Raw genomic sequence first — 26,263 nt, 5'->3', positions numbered from 1 at the left:
ATGAGACCCCTAGGTGCAGAGTCATCTTATATCACTCAGAATACTGAATGGGGAGCCTTCTGTATCATTGCTTAATAAATATAAATAAATAAATATATTTATTTATATAAATAAATAAAAAAATATAAATAAAAATAAATATAAATATATCCTGTTGATTGACAGGATGTACTAAAATTGGTCTTCCCACTGATCGTATTCTACAAGAAGTAAGGTAGTCATAGTGTATAATTATAATGACTCAAAAATAAAATGTACAAAAACATAAAATCTACAAAAATTAGACCACATTTTCCCACCACATATTCTGCCCTTTGCTTATGATGCTGTATTTCTTATAACAGTCCCCTGACTTTCTCTGCCCTTTCTATAACACTTGCCAACATTAATAATCAATTGGAAATTAATTCTTTCTTTGTAATTTTTTTAAAATTAGATGTTTTCATTTGCTCTACTAGAATAAATACATGGTAACTCTCTTGCTTCTCCTTAATCTTTGTTAAAAAAGAAAAATTGTATCAGAGAAAGTAAATTCTTTCAAATTCTTTCAAATGTTATGCCAAACTTCCTGTCTATGAAATTTTGAGAGATAAGCAGCTTTTGACTTAAAATTAACTACAACCATAGAGAAGATGCTCAAAAGTTCTGTTTCTTTATCTTCATGCTACTAAGAGAAATATGACTTCTGTGAAAAAACACATCAAGTTGTACACTTATGTTTCATGAGGTCATGGCAACCCACTCCAATATTCTTGCCTGGAGAATCCCCATGGACAAAGAGCCAAGCAGGCTACAGTTCACAGGGTCACAGAGAGTCGGACACGACTGACTGACTAAGCACAGCCCACAGCGAAACACTGCATAATTAGGGCGGAATTTAACGTGATCTTGTCTTATGTAGTGGAAAAGGTAGTATTGCTATAAATATACAATGCAAACTACAAGAAACATACATAAACATGTAAACAAACACAACTGGTATAATTAGATCAAAGATAATAACTCGGAAAATAGAAAGCATGTAGGAAAAATATACTTTTAGAGGCTGTCTCAGAGGTAAGAGATTTTTAGTTTGAAAACTCTTCCTTGCAATAATGATATACATACACTACCATGTGTAAAATAGATAGCCAGTGGGAATCTGCTGTGAAGTACAAGGAACTCAGCTTGGTGCTCTGTGATGAATTAGATGGATGGGATGGGAGGTGGGAGGGGTGTCCAAAGGGGAGAAGATACATGTATACATAAAGATGGTTTACTTCAGGTTCAATCCCTGGGTTGGGAAGAACTCCAGAAGTAGGAAATGGCAACCCACTCCAGTATTCTTGCCTGGAAATTTCCATGGACAGAGGAACCTGGAGGGCTATAGTCCATGGGATTGCAAAGAGTCAGATATGACTGAGCACACACATACACACACACAGCAAAAACTAGTGCAACACTGTAAATCAATAATACTCCAACGAAAATTAAAAAAAATAAAAGAATAGATCCAACTCATTGTTCTGAACATAATGTGTTCAGTAAAAATTTTTGAACCATGCTGATTCTAATTTTAATAGTAAGAATGAAAAAATATTAATATTAGGGTAAGATGAATGATAGATTTAAGAAGCTGAGTTAGGGACCATCCACAGAAGAATTGAACAGTCCACTATTAACAAGCAAAGGTAAATAGGAAGCAAGCCCCAAGGGACTGATGAAACAATCAAATACATTCAAACCAACAGCAATGAAGCTCTGGCCATTAAAATAAAGAGGTCATTCTTATAGCAAATGCATTCTTGAAATATACATACCTAAGTTCTTGTGGTTAGAAATGCTGCTAGTGTTTATGCTATCTAAAAACAAAGACTATAAACTAGGTAGTGATAGTAATAGTGAGTTTTTAAGACCTAACTTTACTTTTGAGATGATTCCTACCCTTTATAGACCAACAGATATGGTCCGATAAATATAATGGTTTGTGTATGGCATATCCTAGTTAACTCTTACGCAGATCAGAGCAGCAAAGTGAACACATGAGAAGGACAGATGGAATGGAGAAATAACTCACTGTGACTTCCAGGTCCACCATCTCCCAAGGTTAAGCTATCATATGACTGGAGAATCATTTGGGTTGAACTAAAATGATTTATATTTTCATGTGAATTTCTATGATTTGTAAAAAGGAATTTTCAGGTAATCATGGTCTAATTGTATAATTAGCCTAATTAGCCTAATTATAACTAATTACATAATTGATGTAAATATGTTCAGTCTTGCAATTAGATGGTGTAATTACAATGCACAAGATGATGTCATGAACATCTTTACAAAAGCTCTGAAGAAATAGCAAGAATACATGTATTTTGTAAAATTTAAGTACAAGTTTCTTTAACATTCACAAGATTATTTGAAATACTTAGATTTAAACTTTTGAAACTTTCTAAATAAATAAAAGGAAGGCCCTTACCAAAGGCGATTATTGCCTAGTGAAATAATACTCATAACCTGAAACAGTATTGCTATTTTACTTAGAAAAGGAATTTGAAGTTTCTTTTAATATTTACTTTCATATATCAATAAAAAGAAAAAAAAATCAATTCACACTCATTTTTTAGCTCTAAAAGTTAATTTATTTATTTACTTCTAAATAGATAACAATATATGCTATCCAGCATACCCAGTATTAAGTGAGTGGAAGTATGAAAAGCATAATTATTCCTCTTAGACTCATATGCTTATTAATTCATATCCACCTCAGGAACACAGATCAATTTCATTCTGGAAGCATGATCTATAAAAAGGTGCAGTCAAGGTTATGTATTTCTACTGTATGGTAAAACAAATATTCAATTCAAATTGATACAGTTATTAACTTAGTAAGAATGTGTGTGTGAGGCAGATGTATCTCATTATCTTAGAAATTCTATTTTATTAAAAACAAGACATTGTTATTGAACAGCAAAACATAATATCTTTAAAACCAATGTAATTCTCTAATATTAAAAATAAGCAGATTATTATCTGTCATTTGAATCCATCCACAGTATATACAGTCCCAATATATCTTTCCAGCTTTGTGGCCCACTATTGCCCCCATATACCAATCATTATTCCAGCCAACCAGAGGGGTGGCCAATCTTTGAAGATATTATCATCGTTCTGTATATTATATAAGCTATTGCTTTCCATCTAGAATGTTCTCTTTGATTTATCCCTGTAATATCAAACTTAGGAGAAGCCTTGCCTAGTAACCTCTGTATCTCTGATAGAGAGTTGCCTGAATCTTGTACGAAACAGATCTCAATCATTTTTAACTGGATCTTATTTACACTATGTAGCCACAGAGGCCTTAGGGTCTATGAAAATAAATTAAAATATCACTGCAGTGCTCCAATACAAACAAAACTAAAATGGAAAATTTTTTTCCTAATAAAGTACACATAGCAGTTTTTGGGAAACAATAGTCTAAGAAATCATTAACACATAAGAATATATATACATACATAGTAGCCTGATAAGCAAAAAGAAAAGTATTGCTAAATATCATTCCTATCTCATTAAGAACTCAAAGTCATTACAGGAAGGCAAAAAAAAAAAAAAAAAAACCTCAATATTGGGAAGTATTTTAAGGATACAAAGCAAAATTAATTTTAAATCTAAAGCAACTATGATATACAACCCAAATAGTTGATGCTTTCATTTCAATTACACAATTCTGAATAGTTACTTAGAAATGTTTGGGTTACCTTTCAATGTAGGGAAAAACAACTAGATATGATTAACTTTGTAAATTAGAATCTACATAAAATGTTTGTTTTATCATTGTAAAAATAAAGACCACAAGCTGTATCTATGGTGTTCCTTTCTCCTCCTGGATGATCACAGTTCACCACACTTCCAAATTTCCAACGCAGCTAGAAGGTACTAAAGAGAAAGCTGTTTGTTATCAAATAAATTCAGGGGTTAATAAATGTTCTTTCCCTGTAAATAAATGTTCTTTACATTTTATGTGTCTGTATTATAAAAATGTGCCCTAGAGGCTGGAATGAGCCGTGGAATTCTCAATGTGTTGATTCTAATTTTTTTTTTTTTTTCATATAAGATAACTTTTAGAGAAATCCTGCTTATTCTATATTTCCCTATATTCACAATTATACAAAAGTAGTAATGTTATCATATGTGTCTTCTCCTCCTAAAGAAATTGTGGACTCAAGCAGAACTTCAAAATGGCAGCCCTGATGGTCAGATATAAAACTCTGGCAACAGCAGGTCGTATATTGTTTTCTAAAGAGCGGGCATACACAGCAAGCCTAACCAGTTACTTTTTTCACACTAGCCCCCACAGATCACATATTTACAGTACCAGATAGTTCAGTGGGCATCTGCATGTGTGTTTCCTACACAAATGTAAACACACTATGGACCACTGGAGAAACAAAACAATAACTGGCTTCCCAGGTGGTGCAGTGGTAAAGAATTGGCCTGCCAATGCAGGAGACTCAAGAGACTCAGGTTGAATGTCTGGGTCGGGAAGATCCCTTGGAGTAGGAAATCACAACCTACTCCAGTGTCCTGGTTGGAATAACCCCATGGAGAGAGAAGCCTGGTGGGCTACAGTCCATGAGGTCACAAACAGTCAGATGCAACAGAGTCACCGAGCATGCACGCACGCCTTAACCCAAGAGGCATTTGTTTTAAAGAAACCCTTGAGAATTTCTTAAATAAATGATTAGCTTCCTATGCATTTATGATAAATATCAATATATACATGAACATACTCAAAGAAGTATCTAAAAAATAAAAAAAAATGGTATTGGAAAATCTTACATATGCTCTGGAATTTTCATAGAACAATACTACACATAATAGAGAGGTAAAACCAAAATGGAGCAGATGAGATTTTTCTTGTTTGGTATTAATACATTGCCAATATCAATCATCCTCAGTTCCATAACTTTAATATCTCAGATTGATCTATAGATTCAACAAAACTTCACTCAAAATCTTATCACACTTTCCTCAGAAATCAAGATGATTCTAAAACTTAAGTGGGAATACAAAGAAGTAAAATCATCTAAAACAAATTTGAAAAAGACAAACATGGTTAAGGGACTTATTCTTTCTCATTTTAAGGCTTGTTATAAAGCTATAAGAATTAACAGTGTGGTATTTAAATAAAGACAGACATATAAATCAATGGGACAGAATAAATAGCTCAGAAACATTCTAATACCTAGGGGCAATTGATTTTCAATATAAGTGACAAGGAAACTCAGTGATGAAACAAAGACCTTTTCAATAAATGTTGCTAGAACACATGTATATACAACTGCAAAAACTGAAGCTCAAAGGTTTCCTTACACATAAGTCAACGCAAAGTGGAAAAAAGGACATATATTGGTAAATTTAAATGAATAATGATTATTTCAAAGAACAAAAGAAATCTTGTTGATTTTAAAATATATGTAGAATTTAAGTACTAGACAAAAAATAGCATAAAATATTAAAAGGGCAAATATTGTTAAGCTATTCTAAAGTTCTATCATTCTTGAAGAAGTGCTAAAGTAATAATTAAGCATGCATGCTGTAATTTTTTAAGGTAACCAATAAAAGCTATTAAGATAATTTTAAATTTTAGTTAAATAGATGATAAAATGGAATAATTTAAATATCTGATAAATTCAGAAGGCAAAAAGAGAGAGAGGTAAATAAAAGAAGAGCCTAACATGGTAAGAAAAAAAAAAGAAATTAATATTAGTCATTGGATTAAATGTACTAAAAATTAAGATAGTTCCACTGGCTTAAAACAACAACAAAAATCTATATTCTGGTTATAAGCAATGTGTTGCAAAAATGAAGTTTGAAAGTAAAGAGATGAATATTTACTACTCTTCCCCACCCCTTAAAGAGGACCACCAACCAAAGGAAAGTGTGTATAGTTAAATTAATGACAGACAAAACAGACTTAAGGCAAGAAGCACTGCCAGTAGTACATTTCTGAGTGATAAGGAAGATATAATATCAGAAAGATAATATGCTCAGATAATCCACTGCTGCTGCTGCTAAGTCACTTCAGTTGTGCCCCACTCTGTGACCCCATAGGCGGCAGCCCACCAGGCTCCCCCGTCCCTGGGACTCTCCAGGCAAGAACACTGGAGTGGGCTGCCATTTCCTTCTCCAATGCGTGCATGCACGCTAAGTCACTTCAGTCATATCCGACTCTGTGCAACCCAATGGACAGCAGCCCACCAGGCTCCTCTGTCCACGGGATTCTCTAGGCAAGAATACTGGAGTGGGTTGCCATTTCCTTCTCCAGATAATCCACTAAGAAGATATAAAAATTCTAATTCTACAAGTTCTAGCAATATATTTTCAAAATATATAAAGCATAAATTGATAAAAATGAAGATGAAAGAGACAAATCCACAGTCATAGTCATAGACATTAACTAAATACTCTCAACAACTTTTAGAAGAGCAGACACAAAAAAATCAGGAAATATGTGGAATACCTGAACAACCAAATTAACAAATATGACCCAACTGAAGCTGAACAATTTTGGAATCACAATTTGTGGCTGCATAAGGGTCATTCATGGAGGTACATCAGAGGCAAGTCTCAACTTCTAAGGACTGAAAGTTTCCCACCCAGTGAAATTAGACTAGAAATCAATTAAAAATTACAGCAAGAAAATCATCAACAGTTCAGATATTAAATACACTAAAATTGATTTAATTTTAATATCATTCTGATTCACATTTCACTGAGCTTTCTTTAGTGGGGAAAAAGAAGTAGAGTTACAGAGAGTGTTTCAGGATTTACTAATAAATCTAACTATTCCTTGGGCTTCCCCGGTGGCTCAGATGGTAAAGAATCCACTTGCAATGCAGGAGACCTGGGTTTGATCCCTGGGTTGGGAAGATCCCCTGAAGGAGGACATGGTAGCCCACTCCAGTATTCATGCCTGGAGAATTATATGGAGAGAGGAGCCTGGCGGGCTGTAGTCCATGGGGTCACAAAGAGTAGGACACAACTGAGTGACTAAGCACACATTCCTTAGTTAAAAATCCAGACATCTTCATGGGAATATTGGCTCAATATGTTCAGTGAGATTCTTCCATGTGTCAGGTACCATGTGAGTTATTGAAAAGACAAAGTCACTATAATTATTGAGTTTATGCCCAGATACACAAATAAGATAATTTTATAATTTTAGTGCTGTAGAAAAAAATAAAACCAAAAAAACAAAAAACTGAGTTTTAAGGAGGAGTAACTGAAAGGGGAGAGATGTCACTTCAGATAGATCTGTCAGGGAAAGCCTTTCTCAGGTGATGAGTTCTCAGTGTTAAGAAGATCCCTGCCATGTTATCTAAATAGCATTCTAATTGGAGGAATTAAGAACATGCAGACCCTGGGCAAGTCTATAGAGGGTGTGACCAGAACAGTGAATGAGGTTCACTGTTAGGAGCTTAGATGAGCAAGAACAAGGTGGAGCAAGACCAAAAATGTACTTGTAGGCCGCAATACTTGGACTTGTGTGCAACATATCAGCTTGTGTCGTATGAAGAAAGACAATTAATAGCATTTGTCAATTAGAAAGCCAACATTCTCTGTGGTCATAAGTACTTTCCATGTACTGCTGTTTGAGAGTTTTGTCAATCTTGCCTACAAAAAATACACTTAATATTAACAAATTAAGTACATATATAACATAAAAATATTGAAACATTTCTTTCTTCTACATAATTTTTAAGACAGATATAAATACTTAGCCATTTTAGGAGGTGAGATAAAATAATCAAGTAACCAAAGGCAGGAAAGACATTTTAAAATGGAAGCTAAAATTATATGCTATTGGCAATTATCAGCTAAGCAGGTGAATCCAGAGCACAAAATTTTAAGAACAATTTGTTTCTTAAACACTTTTTTAAGATAATTAATTCAGAGGGTCCAAACAGCAGAGTTCCAAGTACAGTAAAAAGCAGAAAAAACATCTGTTATGCAGCACAGTATAATATTTATATCAAAGAAAGTATCAGGATTGAAATGTTCAAACGAAAAAGTTTCTTTTCTCATAAAGGGTGGGAGAAAAATAAAGAAGGAAGAGAAAATAAGTAACTTTTAAAAGGCAGAATCAACAGTTACTAGTCTGAGAGCTTCCTTAAGATCCATTTTTTGAGTGCTAACACACAAACAGCAACAAATTTAAAGGAATGAATGAAAAATTTGATTGTGCTTATTTAATAACTTTAAAACAAATTATTAATTACTTGGAAAACATAAAAGTTTCCCCCAAATTTGGGCAAGACGCATGTGTTTATTTTTAAGTGACAAGACCCTTCTGCAAGTAAGAAGCTGCCTACATTGCTTCAGTATTTAGTGAATATGTGTTTAGAATTGCTTAGTATGGTAATATCATATGAACCGACAATTATGCTTTCTTAATTTTAACAACATCTATATTTTAAAAGAAGCTGGCAATAGAAGAAGCAAATAGATGATAGGTGATCATTTATTCAGATTTTTTAACCTTAGGGATATCAAGCTACTAAATAGTGTTAACAAATTTTTAAGTTATTTTGCTAACTAAAAACAATGAATTTTAGTAAAAATTGCATAATGAACTGCAATATGGATTTACTGCTGTATTTAATAAAAAATGGGATGATGGAAAATTTATAATCTCAGGATAATCTTATATCATTAGAGAGCTGGGATGTGAAATGTAAAACTCTTTAACATTCTGAAGTTAGAATATTTATAATATTTTAAATTTAGTTATATATTTCTCTCCTTATGGATATTTGATGCCTCAAACTTTAACAGTGTAGTCTGATTCTTGTTTTTCTTGTTACCTATATAATTAAAAAAATAATAGTCACAATTATTTTGAAACTTTTTCCAAGTACATTTTTTTTTAATATAACATCTTTTCTTTGTTAGTTAGGTTTGTGTTCTTTTCTAAATGTCAAAAAATATCTTTATAATTACAGCATTCAAAAATTTCCACAACTTCCGTGTCTTCCTCAAGAATCATTAATTCAATCAACTACACTTCAATAAAATTTTTAAAAAATTCATTACAGAAGAATGTTCCATATTACATGTACTCTACATAAAATTAATTCAAATGTTCTTTTTATTAAATAAGTTTTTAATGACTAAGATATATTAACTTTTACATAATTATGATTCTATTCTTAAACTAAGCCAAAATTGAGAAAGAACAAAAAAAAATTTGATAGATTTTTTTCCCCTAAAACCAAAACCAGATAAATCTATGGACAAAGAAATATTTAGGATACATTCATTTAACTTGTTTTCAAGAGGTAACTTGATACATGTAACTACTACATGAAAAACTTCATTATTTGAGTTCTCTGAACTTTCAACTAAATATATATTGCTATTTTTAAAAATCTATCTGTTCAAATAGAAAAATATTTGAAGTATTGCAATGCTGCCAGAGTTAGGAAAGTATCCAGCAGAGTGGGGTGGAAATATTATTACCTCAGTTCCTACCTGGGTAAAGAAGGGCTCATAAATCTCAACGCCTTTATCAGATCCTTGTAGTAATACCTCCTGGCCACGTCTCCAGCTGTACCGCACAGGTGGATTGGAATTGGCAACACACCGGAGGAACACTGTTCTCTCATAATAAAACTGTTCTTTAGCTTCACCTATACTTTGATGAACAGTTACTACTGGATCATCCAAATCTAGAAAACATAAAAATAGTGTTATGAGTTATATGGCTATACAGTACTGAACATATAAAACTCAACCAAGGTTAATTTTCTTAATTGAATGTATTACTTTTAACTTGACTCTTTTTCATTGAGTTCATTGAACTCATTTGCAGAGAAATTTCTAGTGATAGAAGGTAAAGACAAATAATAATTGCTTCTTAAGATCTCTATTTGCTGAAATAGTACAAATGACTACATATTTCTAATACATTGTCAACAGCCACATAAAACAGAGTTCCAAGAGAGAGATCAGAAAATTCAGGAGGTTAGCCAATGAATTATAGTCATAGAAAAAATTTCCAAGCATCTCAGTTGACTCTTAACTTTACCGTACTTCTTTTTCCAATTATTCATAACATATATTTTAAAAATAAAATAATTTATGTTTATAAATTATTATAACCTTTGTAGTAAGAAAATATGAACTTGTGCCAGATTAAATTTTCCTTCATATCAGATTTTATATTCCACTTTGGCTGATTTAAAATGTACTAGCAGAAGGTACTCTTAAAATGCATTAATATTTCTATTACTGAATATTGGAACTAAAATTTTGCTGTTTTACATACATCCTAAAGAAGGGATACACAGGAATTAGACTCCTTGATTTCAGACTATACTACAAAGCTACAGCAATCAAGACCGTTTGGTACTGGCATAAAAACAAAAATACAGATCAATGGAACAAGATAAAAAGCCCAAAGATAACCCCACACACCTATGGTAACCTAATCTATGACAACAAGAGGCAAGAATACACAATAGATAAAACACAGTCTCTTCAATAAATGATGCTGGGAAAACTGGATAGCTACAAGTAAAAGAATAAAATTAGAACACTCCCTAATATAATACACAAAAATAAGCTCAAAATGGATTAAAGATGTAAATGTAAGGCTAGACCCTATAAAACTCTTAGAGGAAAGCAGAGGCAGAACACTCGATGTAAATTTGAGCCACTTCCTAGAAAATAAAAACGAAAGTAAACAAATGGGATGCAATTAAACTTAAAAGCTTTTGCACAGCAAAGGAAACCATAGACAAAACAAAAAGACAACCCTCAAATTAGAGAAAATATTTGCAAACAAAACAACCAACAAAGGATTAATCTCCAAAATATAAAAATGGCTCATGCAATTTAGTATCAAAAAATAAGTAGCTCAGTCAAAAAATGAGGGGAAGATCTACCAAAAAATGGACACTTCTCCAAAGAAGACATCTAGATGGCCAAAAACCACACAAAAAGATTCTTAACATCTCTAATTATTAGAGAAATGCAAATCAAAACTACAATAAAGTATCACCTCACATCAGTGAGAATGGCTATCATCAAAATATCTACAAATAATAAATTCTGAAGAGGGTGTGGAGAAAAAAGAACCCTCCTACATTTTTGGTGGGAATGTAAATTGATACACTCACTGTGGAGAAACGTATAGAGGTTCCTCAAAAAACAAAAATAGAACTACCAGATGACCCATTCCTGGGCATATACCTAGAAAAAAACATAATTCAAAAAGATATTAAATACACGCACTCCAATGTTCATTGCAGAGCTATTTATAATAGCCAGGACATGGAGGCAACCTAAATGTCTATCAACAGAGGAACGGATAAAGAAGATGTGGGTACATATATACAATGGAATATTAGTCAGTCATTAAAAAGAATTAATATCACTCACAGCAACATGGATGTACCCAGAGAATGTCATACTGTTTGAAGTAAGTCAGAAAGAAAAAAAACAAATATAATATCACTTATATGTGTGGTCTAGAAAAAAATGATACAGCTGAACTATTTGCAAAGCAGAAATAAAAACACAGAGGGAGAGAACAAATGCATGGATACCAAAAGGGGGAGAGGGGGTGGGATGAGTTGGGAGATTGGAATTGACACAAATGCACTAATATATATAAAATAACTAATGAGAACCTACTGTATAGCACAGGGAATTCTATTAGATGCTCTGTGAGAATGGGATCTAAAATTGAGGGGATATATATGTGATTTACTTTGTCTTACAGCAGAAACTAACACAATATTGTAAAGGAACTATACTCCAATAAAAATTAATTTTAAAAAGGGGTATCCATGACGTGCGTGCTTAGTCACTTCAGTCGTATCCAACTCTCTGTGACCCTACGGACCATGGCCTGCCAGGCTCCTCTGTCCATGGGATTCTCCAGGCAAGAATACTGGAGTGGGTTGCCATTTCCTTCTCCAGTATCCACGACAGGGTTTAACCGATATCTTCTGGAAACAATTTATGAATATCTTGCACTTTGTGGTTCACACAGTCTTTACCTCAACTGTGATAAACTCTATCATTATAATGGGAAAGCATCCAAAGACAACAGGTAAATGAATGAAAGTTGAAGGTTGCTGAGTTTCATAAAATTTCATTTACAAATGTATGCGCCACAGCCAGATTTGGCTCATGGGCCATAGTCTGCATGGATTACCAACCTCTGATACAGCATATCACAGGTTCTTAAGAGAAAAAGAAATCAAGGACTGTATCAGCTTTAAAAAAATTTTATTGTGTGTTTGAAACTTTCTAAGAGCGTAAATCTTAAAAGTTCTAGAAAACAAATTTGTAACTTTGTATGGTGACAGATGGTAACTAGAATTATTGTGGCAATCATTTTACAATGTATGCAAATTGGAATCATTATATTGTATACTTGGAAATAATATAATGCTATATGTCAATTATACTTCAACTAAAATAAACACACACAAAAAGTTTATAATTATGTGTTAAAATAATAAAAAGGCAACTAAAATGGAAAACTAAGTGCTTCCTTAAGGAATCAAAGTAAAGAAAAAAATTCCAAATTTACCCAGTTTTTAAAAAGCTTTTTTCCAATATGAATTGCTTGACAGCCCTACTTAGATCTCTAGTTTTGCAATATTCTTATTTTTTTCCAACATTAGAATATTTTCACAGCTACCTCAATGGCCTCTAATTTTAGTAGTGAATATTTAGAGAACAACTGCTGGTTTTTTGGAAAAGCTATAGGAACTTTCAGTTTTTATTCATTCTATTAGCGGTAGAGGAATATATGCCTGGTTTTAATAAGCTGGAGTATTTAGGGATCCCAGCATCATTACCATGACCTGTTTAAAGGTCTTTAAATTCCATCAAATGGCCTCTTATTTGATGATTAGGCTTTTTACATATAAATCAAATCCTACAGGAGACGGATGAGCTGAATTCCATCTTAGTGGATTGAAAAAAAGGTACTGTGAGTCCGTGGTAAACAACTTATTTTCTCTTGTTCAAAACATAATTTCTATTAGTTACAGTTTCTTTTTAGAGATATGAACTGTGTTATATTGTTAAAAAAAAATCTGAAGCTGGAAAGTTGTGGAACAAAACAGATTTGAATGGGAAACAGGGTAACAATGGTAACTCTCTTTGGGTTCTAAATAGTTAATAGTATTGTACTTTTCAACTTCCATTCATTTATGCATCCCTAGCTCTTTTCACATTAGGTAGTGGTGTCCATAATTACAGTCAGAAGAGACCAAAGCTGAACAGTCCTTTAAACGTGCTCTTCCCTGACTTGGATGAGTTTCAGGTGAGAATCCAATCCTATGACAATGGTTTACAGAACATTGTATTGGCAGAATTACCTGTTAGATTCACCCATGTTTAGGAATTTCTATTTCAGAAAACTCCAGGATGATTTTTTTTTTCACACTTAAAAACAAATTTGCCACTCAGGGTTACCTTCCTGTACAGTATAAGACATTTCTGTCTGCTATTTTTATTACTATTTTAAAAATCTAAAGACATGTAATAGTGAAAGTAGCAAACAAATAAAACCAAACAAGTCAAAAACAAGATTTCTGTTAGACAAGTCAAATAATAGCATGGCTAAAAAAAATATTTCAAGTACGATTATATGTTTATGTACACATACACATATACATACAGGATAGTTTAAGTGACACAGAAATATACATCCTTTAAAAATATGTTTAATATATATTCTTTATTATTACTGAATATAGACTGAATGCGTGTCCTTGCTTTAGGTCAAGTTTCTTGGAAGAGAAACTCTAAGACAGAGATATGTGTCCAGAAAGTGCAGTGGAAATTATCTTCAACACTCGTCGGGGAGTGAAGGAAGTAGACTGCTTAAGGACAGTGGAACAATACAGCAGTTGCATCTAAGTTTCGCAGTAGCTCTAGAGAAGATTTGGGGCCCTGAGGTCCTCCCAAACTGGAGGGGCTGTACCGCCTTAAGACAAGGAAGCTAAACCTTTATACTTCAACTCTTTCCCTCATCAACCAGTCCTGGCAAGTGTCCTGTTCTCCTCAACTTTGGAAGGGGCAGTTCTGTCTGGCTTGGGATAATTTCTAGAGAAGGAGTTGGCTGACAGTCATCAGTGTTAAAAGTTTTAGTGGCTGTCGGACTAAGTGCTTCAGCCCTGAGGAAAGGATCTGGGGGTGCACTTCAGCATCCACTCAGATCTACCTGCCAGACACGAAAAGTCACTGTATCTGAGAAAAGCTATTCCAGGATTCTCGAGAGTCACCTGTCCTGGGGAATCTTTTTAAAAGAAACCATGGTGGGATGATAGTTATCATCTCCTTCTACTATTACCATTCTAGATCGCTCTCATCCTAGGCTAGTACATCTTTTGATATAAGTGGTTTACCTAGTGAGACCACCAGATCTTTGTCACGGGGGATGTTGAGCCCCTGGTAAGCACGCTCTTCTCAAGCCATTAGTGATGCATTTGTCTGTTTACCACCAAATTTGGACAATAGAATAGCAAGAAATGACTCAGTGAATCAACTGGGTAAGGAATATATTCTTACTGCCTTGTTGTATAACAACAATCTTACCTTCAAGCTGACCATACGGGCCAGTTACTCCTTCCAGAATGGTGATTCCTTGCATCTGCTATTTCCTGACACAGGAAGCCTAGAGTAACAGCAGCCAACTCTTGAAGATTAATGGAACTCTTTCAGTATCATTTAAGAAAAGTTTTTTCCCTTTCTGAGAACTAGAACATCTAAACTGGCAGAAACCAGCATTGTGGGGAAGGAAAGATAGATTCCCCAAGAGGATCACCGAACATGATGGTAGTAAGTAGGGTCTCTACTTAATTCTGGAACCTATGTATTCCACCAACACTCCTCACCCCCCAAAAAAGAAAGAAAGAAATGGAAATAAAAGCATCATGTAATGACGGTCATTGATTTAGGATGTATACTGCATCTCGGAAGATGGCACCCATTCCTTACTGGATATTGTCTCTCCAAGACTTAGATGCCTCCTCCAAAGGCTATTCTATAACTCTAGTAAGTTAATTTTTTAGGTGGTATTGAATATGATATGACTAGAGATTCCCACAGCAATGTCCCCACTGCTACATCTTAACTGCTATAAAATTTGCTTCTGGTCCCGTGGGCATTTAGGTAGGATCATGTATTGAGAATAAAACATTCTAAAAGTCTTTGGATAGGACTGATGTTGGCTAAGGTCAGAAGAAAAGTTCATACTCAGAGTACGTATCGAATTCAATCAAAATGATACACTGTCATTTTCAGGATAAAAAAATTCTAATATAATCTACTGCTTGGCATTCTTGATGTATGATAACGCTTTATCATGAAGAAGTGGTGTCTATTGTTGCCAGATTAGATATTCAGTAGTGACATTACAGGAGAAGGCAATGGCAACCCACTCCAGTGCTCTGGCCTGGGAAATCCCATGGATGGAGGAGCCTGGTAGGCTACAGTCCATGGGGTCCTGAAGAGTCAGACACGACTGAGTGACTTGACTTTACTTTCACTTTCATGCACTGGAGAAGGAAATGGCAACCCACTCCAGTGTTCTTGCCTGGAGAATCCCAGGGACAGGAGCCTGGTGGGCTGCCGTCTTTGAGGTTGCACAGAGTCGGACACGACTGAAGCGACTTAGCAGCAGCAGCAGTGACATTAGACAGGCCAAACTTCATGAATGATAACCGAAATTTAAAACTTATGCATAGCCTCTCTCCCTATCTTTGTAGCTATTCTTTTCATGAGTCTGTTATCCCAACTATGGGCAGCCAATGACAGAAACTGGTTGGTATCAACTGTCTGCATTACTCTGTCAACTTCATTATTTTGTGCTGCTTCTATGGTAGATAATTTTTGGTGCTCATTAACACGAAATACAAATGCTCAATACTTCATGGCACACCCACAGGTCCATCCAAATGCTTGAACATATCTCCCCTGTTCACTCAAAATGACTGACCAGGTACAGTGCCCAAGTCAAAGTTCTATCCACTGAGATAATTTTCCATTATTACCTGTCTATCAAGGACATCACAGAGTGGGGTTCTCCTGAAATAACAATCCAATTTCCAGCCTGCATACATGTACTGAGCTGACTCATTATGAAATAAGCTTAGCCTTTTTGCCCTACTATTATTTCAAAAGAGACCCTCTATATAGTCATTATGATTTTAGAGAGAGAAACTGGCAAAAGACTGATAGCTGTCATGGGGGTCTGGGCACTTGCTTGTACTGCTTACCTGGACACTCTTGCCCTGGCCATGCCTCATCTTAGATGTACCACTTCCATATGATGATGGACTACTGGTAGCCTGCCCTATTTTATGACTGAGTGCTTGGTAGATACAACAAAACCCAATGCATGACTGGCACTTCAGGACACTGGTCTGAAAATTACCATGTTCAACAACTGAACAAGGAGTCTTGACTTTTTATTATATCACCATATTCAGACTCCTGATTATCCACCTGTTTTAACTGTGTATATTGGACAATACCCTTGTTGACTATCCACTTATTTTGCCCCAAGGGATGCTATGTTCTATCGACCATCTTTAGAGCTCTCTGTGGGCCCCCCACATGTGCTAGTGGTAAAGAATCCACCAGTCAATGAAGGAGACTAAGAGATGCAAGTTAGATCCCTGGGTCAGAGGGATCCCCTGGAGTAGGATATGGCAACCAGCTCCAGTATTCTGGAAAGTTCAATGAAAGGGATGCAAAGAGTTGAACACCATTAAGCAACCGGGCACATGAACGCACGTGCGCACACACACCCGCAGCTCTCTGTGAGTCTGGATGCATTTGAGCTGTCACCTCCCCTCTATTATTCTGTAATCCCAGCATCCCACTGGTATCAGGAAGACCAATTCTGTAACAGCATCTCCTACTATGAACATCTGTCTGCAAAGAACATTCACCCCTAAGTCTCAGTGATACCTGCATCTCAGTCATCAGCACATTCCTATTGATTAAATAAATGTGTCTTTTGAGCCTTTACATAAAATATACTGAGTTGATGACATTTTTAGGCTCTAACTGGTAAACTCACTCTAGGAAGCTTACATATGGGTCTTTTGATCTCATTTTATTCTATATACACAGTAGTTGTGGCACATATGCTTCTTTTTGTGGGGCTCACTGCTTTCCCCAAGCTTCCAAACACCATCCTAACAGCAGCAACTATCTCCTGCAATCCTGGCTAGGGTCTGCATCTTATATCATGGGAGAATGCTCCCATATCAATAAACCCTTATTCTTTCTCTCTACTTGACCTTATTCTCCATCTCTAATCTTAGTCAGTCTTACTGTCAGTCCCACTTGGAACAGCAGCCTCAGGATCCTACTCCCTGAGTACTCTCTTGATTCTTACTAGCAAATATTGGATAGGGTCTGCAGCTCATTTGAAGCATAGCATAGGCTCTTCCTCTCGCTTAGAAACCAAGCATTTCCATGCCAGACCATGTCATCTGTTGACCCTACATACTAATTTGCTGGTAAGAAACGAAGGTAAGAAACCCTAAGAAGGGTATATATTACCACAAAAGGAAGAACATTCTGCAACATCTTTAAGCGGGATGGAAGTTATACCCTCCAATTAGAAGAAACGGTACATTTATGTAGGTCCACAATGTTTAAGAAAATCTAGGTTTTCAACATCTTTGAGACCATAAACCCAGATACAGCCTACCTCTCCTAGTCAGGGTTCTACTTATTCCCAGCTGGGGTTCAGATCCTGGGTTGGCCGATTTGCTGAGGCTGAGGATTCACACTTCTCTGGAATTCTGCTATACTTTTAAATAAGTTCTATGCCTTATTAGCAGCTTTTATAACCTCTGGCTAAAGAAGATAAGACTTTCTTTATATTCTGTAAAGACACTCTCTTATCCTCACATATCACCTTCAACTCATGATTAATCACACACAGTCTTTTATTCTTTCTCTTCGCTGTATAAATAGAACTCAGCAGAAATGGATTATATTGTACTTATTACTTTCCATTGAATTCCTCAAAAGCCCAAGATATTGAATTCACAGAGCATTACCTTCCATTGGTACCCATCCTTGTTCACCATCTGTGAAGGTTTTAACAATCTCACCTCCATAGCATTCAAAGGCTAGCCACGGTCTACCTACCACCAGCAGTGGGATTCTCACTGCCAGCTGGTTAGTGGGCTAATGAGTGATCTAACATCCTATTTTAGACTCTACTTCCTCAGACCATCTAGAATTATTTCTTGAAAACACGATTATCTGATGAAGATATGCTTTTAGGAAATTTATAGGGCAGTGCTCTCATGATCAATTTTTGTGATTATGTGCAGAAAAGAAAAAAAGGGGGGAAGATAGCATTAGGTAGTGAGGGGAGTTAAACTGTGATACATCATTACAAAGTCTCCTTATGATCCAGAGGTGCTCCAGAGTTGAGATGGTCTTTCAGAGTTGTCCTACAAAGGATAACAATCAGTCACTAGATTAGGCCTGGTAGGGATGAGGCTTGAACTTGGGTTAGGCAGCTCTTTCCAGCTGAGGAAGTTTCATGAGAGGGATTCACTTGAGAGTCACAATCTTCCAACACTCCCAAGATATAGAGAGCACCTGCTATCCTGTTTCACCATAAGATAACTTTCTACATTTACTCATCATCAATTTTCACACTAGTGGCTTAGATACTCTTACCAAACCATGTTGGGCTATCTTACATTATTGATAATAGTTTACTGGCATTTATTTCTTCTCTTTAAATTTCTTCCAGTTTTGTAAGCTAAGTAGGTAAAATTCAAACATCTAGAGATGATATTCATCAACAAATGCAAAGTGCTTTTTGAAACCAAGAGATTGATTTTATATAATTTAATGGAGGTCAAACTCCTCATATTTATCAAATAAACCATTGAATGTAATATTTGATGCATGAATATTTTATATATTTTTACATAACAAACCTAATATAGTTTTCTATAAAACATAGCCCAATGTGCATAAGATCTATATCTTAGTCTTGTTTTACTCTTAGAACTAACACAAGGGATAAAAGTACTCAATAATGATCTAATAAATTAACTTGAAGATAAATCTTTAACTATATGCTCATTGTCAATTTTCAACAATGCTATACATATACTATAATGAGAAGCCTAAGGAAAATTCATTTTTCTTTCTAACAAATGCTACCTATCCCTTTCTAATTGAAATAATTTTCTGGAAACTTTTTCTTTGATTGATTAAATATGCCAGAAACTGACAAAATTAAGGCCATTTATATATATATAAATATATATTATATTTTATATAGTTATATTATATATAATATAATTATAATATATTATATATAATAATATATATTATATTTATATAATATATATAAATATATAATCTTACCGGTTACCCAGTGCAGTTCATGCAAGCTTAGAAGCTTACATATATAAGTTACATATATATGACTTACATGAATATATTAGTTACATGAACTAACACACACACACATATGTGTATATATATATATATATATATGGCTTTAATTTGTCAGTATATATATATATGTATATATATATATGATGAAAACTACCTTTTTTAAGCTTAGACGCTTACATGAACTGTACTGGGTAACTGGTAAGATATATGGCTAAAGAAAAGGTGAGAATTTAGGAAGGACCTGGCTTGGCAGCAGACAGTGCATTAACTGAAATAGAAAATGTGACGATAGACCTATACCTGACCAGAGGATGGAGTGAAGGAAGACATGATTAGAGAAAGGAGCTATTTCTGTTTAGCTCATGCTCAATGTCAAGTACCTATTGCTGTCTTAATCATAATGTTTTAAAATAGAACCAGAATGAGAAGTCTGGCCTACAGATGTTGAACAAGATACACCAATATTCTGTGTGTGGCAGTGAAACAACTCCAGAAGTGTGCAGAATGAAAAGAGGAAAGTGTTAAGAAGAGAGCTCTGGTCTCTGGTCCACAACTAGCGGAGGCAAAATAAATAAATAAATAAATAAAATAAGGGAAATATCTGAAAAAGACAGAGGGAAAAAAGTGATGAGAGCGGTGGAGACAAAACAAATCACTGGGATAGAAAATAGATTTTAAAAGTATTTTAAAATGCCCTTACAGGGATTAGAGAACAGAATAAATGGTGAAACAAAATCAAGGTGAGAACAGAACTGGAAATGGATTTTAAAATTGGCAAGAGATATACTACTGGTAAGCTTCATCAGAGCTGTGCCAGTGGAGTTGTGGAACCAGTAGTCATTTTTCTGTATTTCTGAAAGTGAAAGAAAAGTGAAAGTGAAAGTCACTCAGTCATGTTCGACTCTTTACAACCCCGCGGACTGTAGCCCACCAGGCTCCTCTGTCCATGGAATTCTACAGGCCAGAATACTGGAGTGGGCAGCCATTCCCTTCTCCAGGGCAACTTCTCAACCTAGGGATTGAACCCAGTTCTCCCATGTTGCAGGTCAATTCTTTACCATCTGAGCCACCAGGGAAGTCCTTTGAAAGACAGATAAAAACATGAAACAATTAATAGATAAAATTATTTCGGGTAACTTGGCTATGACAAGAAAGAGTTTGGGAAGTAGCTAGAAGACAACATGCAATCACGAGTCTTGCTTTGTTTTCACTGTTTTGTTTTTTTCTAAGTTGAGACACATATATTTAAACACAATTAGGGAAGAGTCAGTAGCTTACAAGGAAAAATAAAATGATGGGGAGCTCTAGGAAAATGGTAGATGCTTGAATTAGCTGTCTTAATAAATAACGATCACTTATATGGTATAATTATGAAATGAATTTTTACAACTCAACATTATTTAAGATTTCCTTTACCAGTAGTCTGTCTGTTTTTAGATGTCTTCATTCAAGCTTTCAGTCTTTTATGCTAGAAAACTTGGAATTATTTCTAATCCTTCCCTCTCTTTATATATATGCAAGATAGTTTACCTTAAAAAAATCCAAAGTTAGTTCTTATATACATTAGATAGTCTTGTTTGAGATAAAGTTAACTAAGTTGTGGAAGCATTTGTGTAGTCTATTCTCCACTTAAACTGGAATACCCTAGTGACATGAGGAGCTAACTCTCATTTCCCAGTATGCACTGGCACAATTAATCTATGTGCTTATGGTTGATCAGTTATTAACTGCAACTGAAGTCATGGGTGTAGTTACAAGTTAAAGAATCAATTAATCTCAAGAATAATCACAGCAGAAGCCTGTTTTCCACAGGGGTTTATTTCACCATTTGGTCCAGTTTTTCTGTCTTTAATCTCTGAATTAAACCAAATGAATCTGAAGACCCAGATGGCAAAGACATGCTAAATACTGTATTGGATGCTGCCTTTCCTCCGGGAAGTTCCAAAAATCTTATGCAAAAGAAATCCAGATGTGCTTTCTTAAGGAAAATAACCATACAATAAACTTGTAGGCACTAAAGCTAATCAAGAATATTACTTTTTCATTTTATGGGTAAAAATTTATGCTACTATTATAACCACAGGATGGATGTACATAACAATAGATAATGATGACAGACTAACTTGAATAAAATTAAATTGCTTTGAAGTTATTAAAAAACTAATTAACTAATTGTTAGATATATCAATAATCAAGAACAAGGCACTTTATTATAAACAAAGCTTCTATGTCAATAGTTTGTAGTACACTCTGCAGATAACAAATACAAAAGCACCATCTTTTAGATAAATGAGAAATTTATCTAAAATTCTGTATAAATACTGAAAACAAGAATTGTTTCATATCTTTTTCTGCATAGTGATTTTTGAACAATGACTAATTTTATCTAACCATCTATAAAAGAAATCAGACACAATGAGTATTTATAGCCAAATCTGTAACATGGGACATTTATAAGAGAGAAGCTATCAGTAAGATTCAGATTCCTTCTTTGAAATTTTGTTCATATCTACTCACACTGGTTAGAATACACTGTACATTCTGTAATTTAAAAATGCAGCCAAATGTTTTAAATGGGGACTAATTAAATGTAAAAGCTTTTGCTAGCAAAGGAAATTATTACCAACAAAAAAAAAGACAACCTAATGAATGGGAGAAAATATTTACAAAGGCTATGTCCAATAAGGGGTTAATATCCAAGATACACAAACACCTCACATTACTCAATATAAAAAATCAAACAACTCAATTAAAAAATTGTCAGAAGACCTGAATAGGCATTTTTCACAAGAAGGTATACAGATGGCCAATAGGTACATGAAAAGGTGCTCAACATTGCTAACTATAAGGGAAATGGAAATCAAAACCACAATGAGATACCACCTCACACCTGTCAGAATGGCTATCATCAAAAACATCACAAATAAATGTTGATGAGGATCAATCAACATCTGGAGAAAAAGGAACCCTTACACACTGCAGATGGGAATGTAAATTGGTGCTATTTACTGTGGAAAACAGTAAGGAGGTTCCTCAAAAAACCAAAAATAGTTACCATGTTTTCCAGCAATCCCACCCATTCCACTCCTTGGCATACATCCAAAGAAAAGGAAAATACTAATTTGAAAATATACATGTGCTCCACTGTATAGTAGCATTATTTCTGTATAGTAGCATTATTTACAATAGCCATGATATGGAAGCAATTTAATTGTCTATATACATATGAATATAATGAAGTATGATAATTTTTTCTTGTATAGCTTTGGTTGGTAACATAAGGTAAAGTCTGCCTCATTTTCTCCTTGATTGCACATGAAGTCTTTACTCTCATGAAGATTTCCATCTCTTGATCTTATATATATATACAATTTATGGGTAAATTGTATATATATACATGTATAGTAAATATACATATACATATATACATGTATAGTAAATATATTTTTTAAAAGGTTATTTTATAATTTAATAGCAAAATTTAATTTTTAAAATAATTTCATCAATAATTTTATATTCCTTTCTTAGAACGCTTACTAGAAATCTAAGACAATATAAAAAATAAGAGTGCAAACAAGCATCCACACTGGATCCTAATTTTACCTGAAATTATTTTAGTTTTCTCTTTTGTCATTTAGGATTTCTAAATTGAATAGTCTTGATTTAAATAGGTTTTTTTTTTTTCTTTCTACTTCTAATTTATTTAGAGATTTGTTTTAAAGTTAAGATGGCTGCAAAATTGTATTAAATGCTTTTAAAACACCTATTAGTAATGGATGTATACCTTTTCACATAGTGGGAAAATTTTTGTTCTCCTTGAATAGACCTTTTTTGATAATATTTATTGCACTTATAATTCTGCTGGTTAATGTACTAAATTTTACTTATTTTTTTTTCTATCACTGCCATAAAAATTCATCTATAATTCTCTCTTTTGTTCATCATTCTTAATCTGAAGTGACTAATTTAATTTCATGAAAATAAGAAAATATCTCTGGTTGATAAATATGACTTTGTGTTCTAAGCATACTTTTCAGCAAGGTATATTATATGTGCTAACAAAATCATTATTCCTAATATAAGCTTAATATCCACAGAAAACAAAAATCATAATGTATAGCAGTTTGTAACTCTTTTTCTCCATTATTTATTTAAAGAATTGAGTTTGAAAATATACATATCAATAATAAATTAAATTTTTATTATAATTTAGTGAACTCTGTAGCATAAACTTCAAAAAAGTACCTTCTGTATGACCATATACATTGCATAAATTAACTAGAAAGTAAAGAGAGTAGATAGCATTCTTGTTCCCAGAGATATATGTTTAAAAGCAATATCAATGAAGAAATGTCTCAAGTTATCCAATGTAGATAAAGGGGACAGTGTATCCAAGTAAAAATCGTGTACTTTTTGGTAAAAAAAAAAAAGAGAGAATATATATATACATATATATATATATTGAAGTAATAATGAACATTCATGAGATATTATGAACTGTTTCTTTAAACATGTTTTTTGTTTTTATCTGCTATCTAGCAAAATAATAGAAAAATATGGAAAAGTGGAAGGATGTTAAAAGAAACATAATCTAGATGAAAGTACAATTTGGGTATATATCTCTCAGTCCAAAAATCAGATTGCATACATTTAAAATATATTTCTTGCTTATATCATATATATTATGCTGTCATGCATTTTTCATAAGCATTCACCATATTCCTCCTCTCATTTTCCAGGCAGTAGTCTAAGCACTAAGTTTTCAGCAGGAAAGAAAGGAAGGAAGGAAGGAAGGAAAGAGAAAGGAGGAAGGGAGGGAGAAAAAGAAAGGAAGTCTAAAGCACTAAGTAATTACCAAAATAAGTGATAGTAAAAATTCTGAATTATAATTATGATAAGGGCTAGGAGGAAGGTATACGTAAAAAGGGAACACATCAATCTAGCATCGCGGGAGGAATTGTTAAGGGCTGGTTGAGGAGAATTTCAGACGAAGTGTGGAGTATTCAGAGCCCCTGGAATGGGCGGAAGCTTTGTGGATTCCAGAAACTGAGATAAAAGTGGAATGACTGAAGCAAAGGCAGAGAAATGGAGGGAAACCGGGGGTGAAGCTTGAGAGTGAGGCAGGGCTCAGTGGAACCAAGTCATATAGCATATTAGGCGGTAGGAAGCCTTTGAAGGGTTTAATAAAGGTGTTCTGCAAGCAAATTTGACTTAATAAAGTTGCTTGAGCTGCAACCCCAAGAAAATATTGAATAGCAAGTGGCAAAGATGAATGTGAGGAGACCTGTTCATATGGCTGTCTAAGGGGCCAGAGTGGTGTTAATAGAAATGCAGTAATTGTGTTCAAATGGCTATATGATAACCCATGGGTATTCGCATGGTATTACTGCGAACACAATTGGATACATCCACCATAAACTTTGAATCGGGAGCTATTGATGCAAAGAAAAGATCTATTCTTAGAGCATGTGGTGGAGGTGGCAGCAACAATACTGAGTTTCCTGGGGAGCAGGGAACTGTGCTGGCGACAGAAGCCAGTGTTTGGTAGGAGCCACACAGGGCACTTTGGAAATTCTGTGCACTTTGCCTGCAAAAGTGGTTTTCCTGACCTCATTGGTTTGTGGAGGAATTAGGTTTGTGCCACCCATGTCATTTACCCTCATTTGTGCCTGATTGTTTTCTAAACTTCATTCTGAAGCCTGAAAGCAAGTCTACAAAATTTAGGTTCATTCATTCATTCATCCAGTTTAAATCTGCCAGAGTCAAAGTATCCTGCTTACATGCGGCGGTCTACTGAATTAGCAGTATTTAATAGCAGTAAATCAAGTTTATTCCTTCTGCCACTTGTCATTAGATAGGCTACTTCTTTTCCTGCTACTGGATAAAATTGGGGGGCATATTTCACAGCTTTCTGAGTTCCCTGAAGTCAGTCACAGGAACAGTCCAAAAATTTTTTATAATTAAAATGTCCAGTTCAATAACTTAAAAAGAAGACCTGTGAACTTTCCAATTAAGACTTTCTCCATTGCCTCCTGCTGTATACTAAATTAAGCTTGATATCCTAAAAGTCTGAGAGCAACACATGGAGAGTGTGGGGGGGTTACTTAGCTCCTGATTTTCCCCTGGCCAACATTTGTTGTTTGACTCCTCCGTCCTACTCTCACTAGCCACAGGGGGTAAACTCCTCCAGGACTGTACACGTGATGACTGAAGGAGAAGGAGGAGCAACTATGGAGCCCTGTCTTTTGTAAATGAAAAAGTCTGCAGAATCTTAAGGTGAAACTCTTGAAATTCCTCTCATTTGGCTGGAGAAAGCATTACCATCTTAATCCACCTTAGAGTGTTCAATGAAGCACTCTCAACAAAGAATTCCTTGTCCTCCATCCCTAGGTCCCAATCTCAATTGTTTATAAAACTAAAATGGGGAGTCACAGATGCTGACATGGAGGGTCTAGCAATTCACTTTGCAAGAGGTACAGGGCAACTTTTAAATTGATCTTCATCTATTTGCCATAAAATGATGGGACCAGATGCCATGATCTTAGTTTTCTGAATGTTGAGTTTTAAGCCAACTTTTTCACTCTCCTCTTTCACTTTCATCAAGAGGCTCTTTACTTCTCTTTCTGCCATAAGTGTGGTGTCATCTGCATATCTGAGGTTATTAATATTTCTCCTGGCAATCTTGATTCCAGCTTGTGCTTCATCCAGTCCAGCATTTCTCATGGCATACTCTGCATAAAAGTTAAATAAGCAGGGTGACAATATATAGCCTTGATATACTCCTTTCCTGATTCAGAACCAGTCTGTT

The 26,263-nt window shown here is 34.6% G+C and overlaps 1 protein-coding gene across 1 annotated transcript in view; it reads right to left on the bottom strand.

Annotated features, from left to right (window-relative positions):
- MDGA2 (MAM domain containing glycosylphosphatidylinositol anchor 2) overlaps positions 1-26,263 on the bottom strand; it is an 884,707-nt gene that overhangs the window by 328,010 nt on the left and 530,434 nt on the right. The window contains exon 4 of the mRNA XM_061158404.1: positions 9,511-9,707. Coding sequence (XP_061014387.1) covers positions 9,511-9,707 — 197 coding nt within the window. The remainder of the gene's footprint in view (positions 1-9,510; positions 9,708-26,263) is intronic.

The sequence above is a fragment of the Dama dama genome, chromosome 12 (assembly GCF_033118175.1).
Source record: "Dama dama isolate Ldn47 chromosome 12, ASM3311817v1, whole genome shotgun sequence".
NCBI lineage: Eukaryota > Metazoa > Chordata > Mammalia > Artiodactyla > Cervidae > Dama > Dama dama.
The sequence above is the reverse complement of the archived record's forward strand: the minus strand, read 5'-3'. Positions and strand labels throughout refer to the sequence as shown.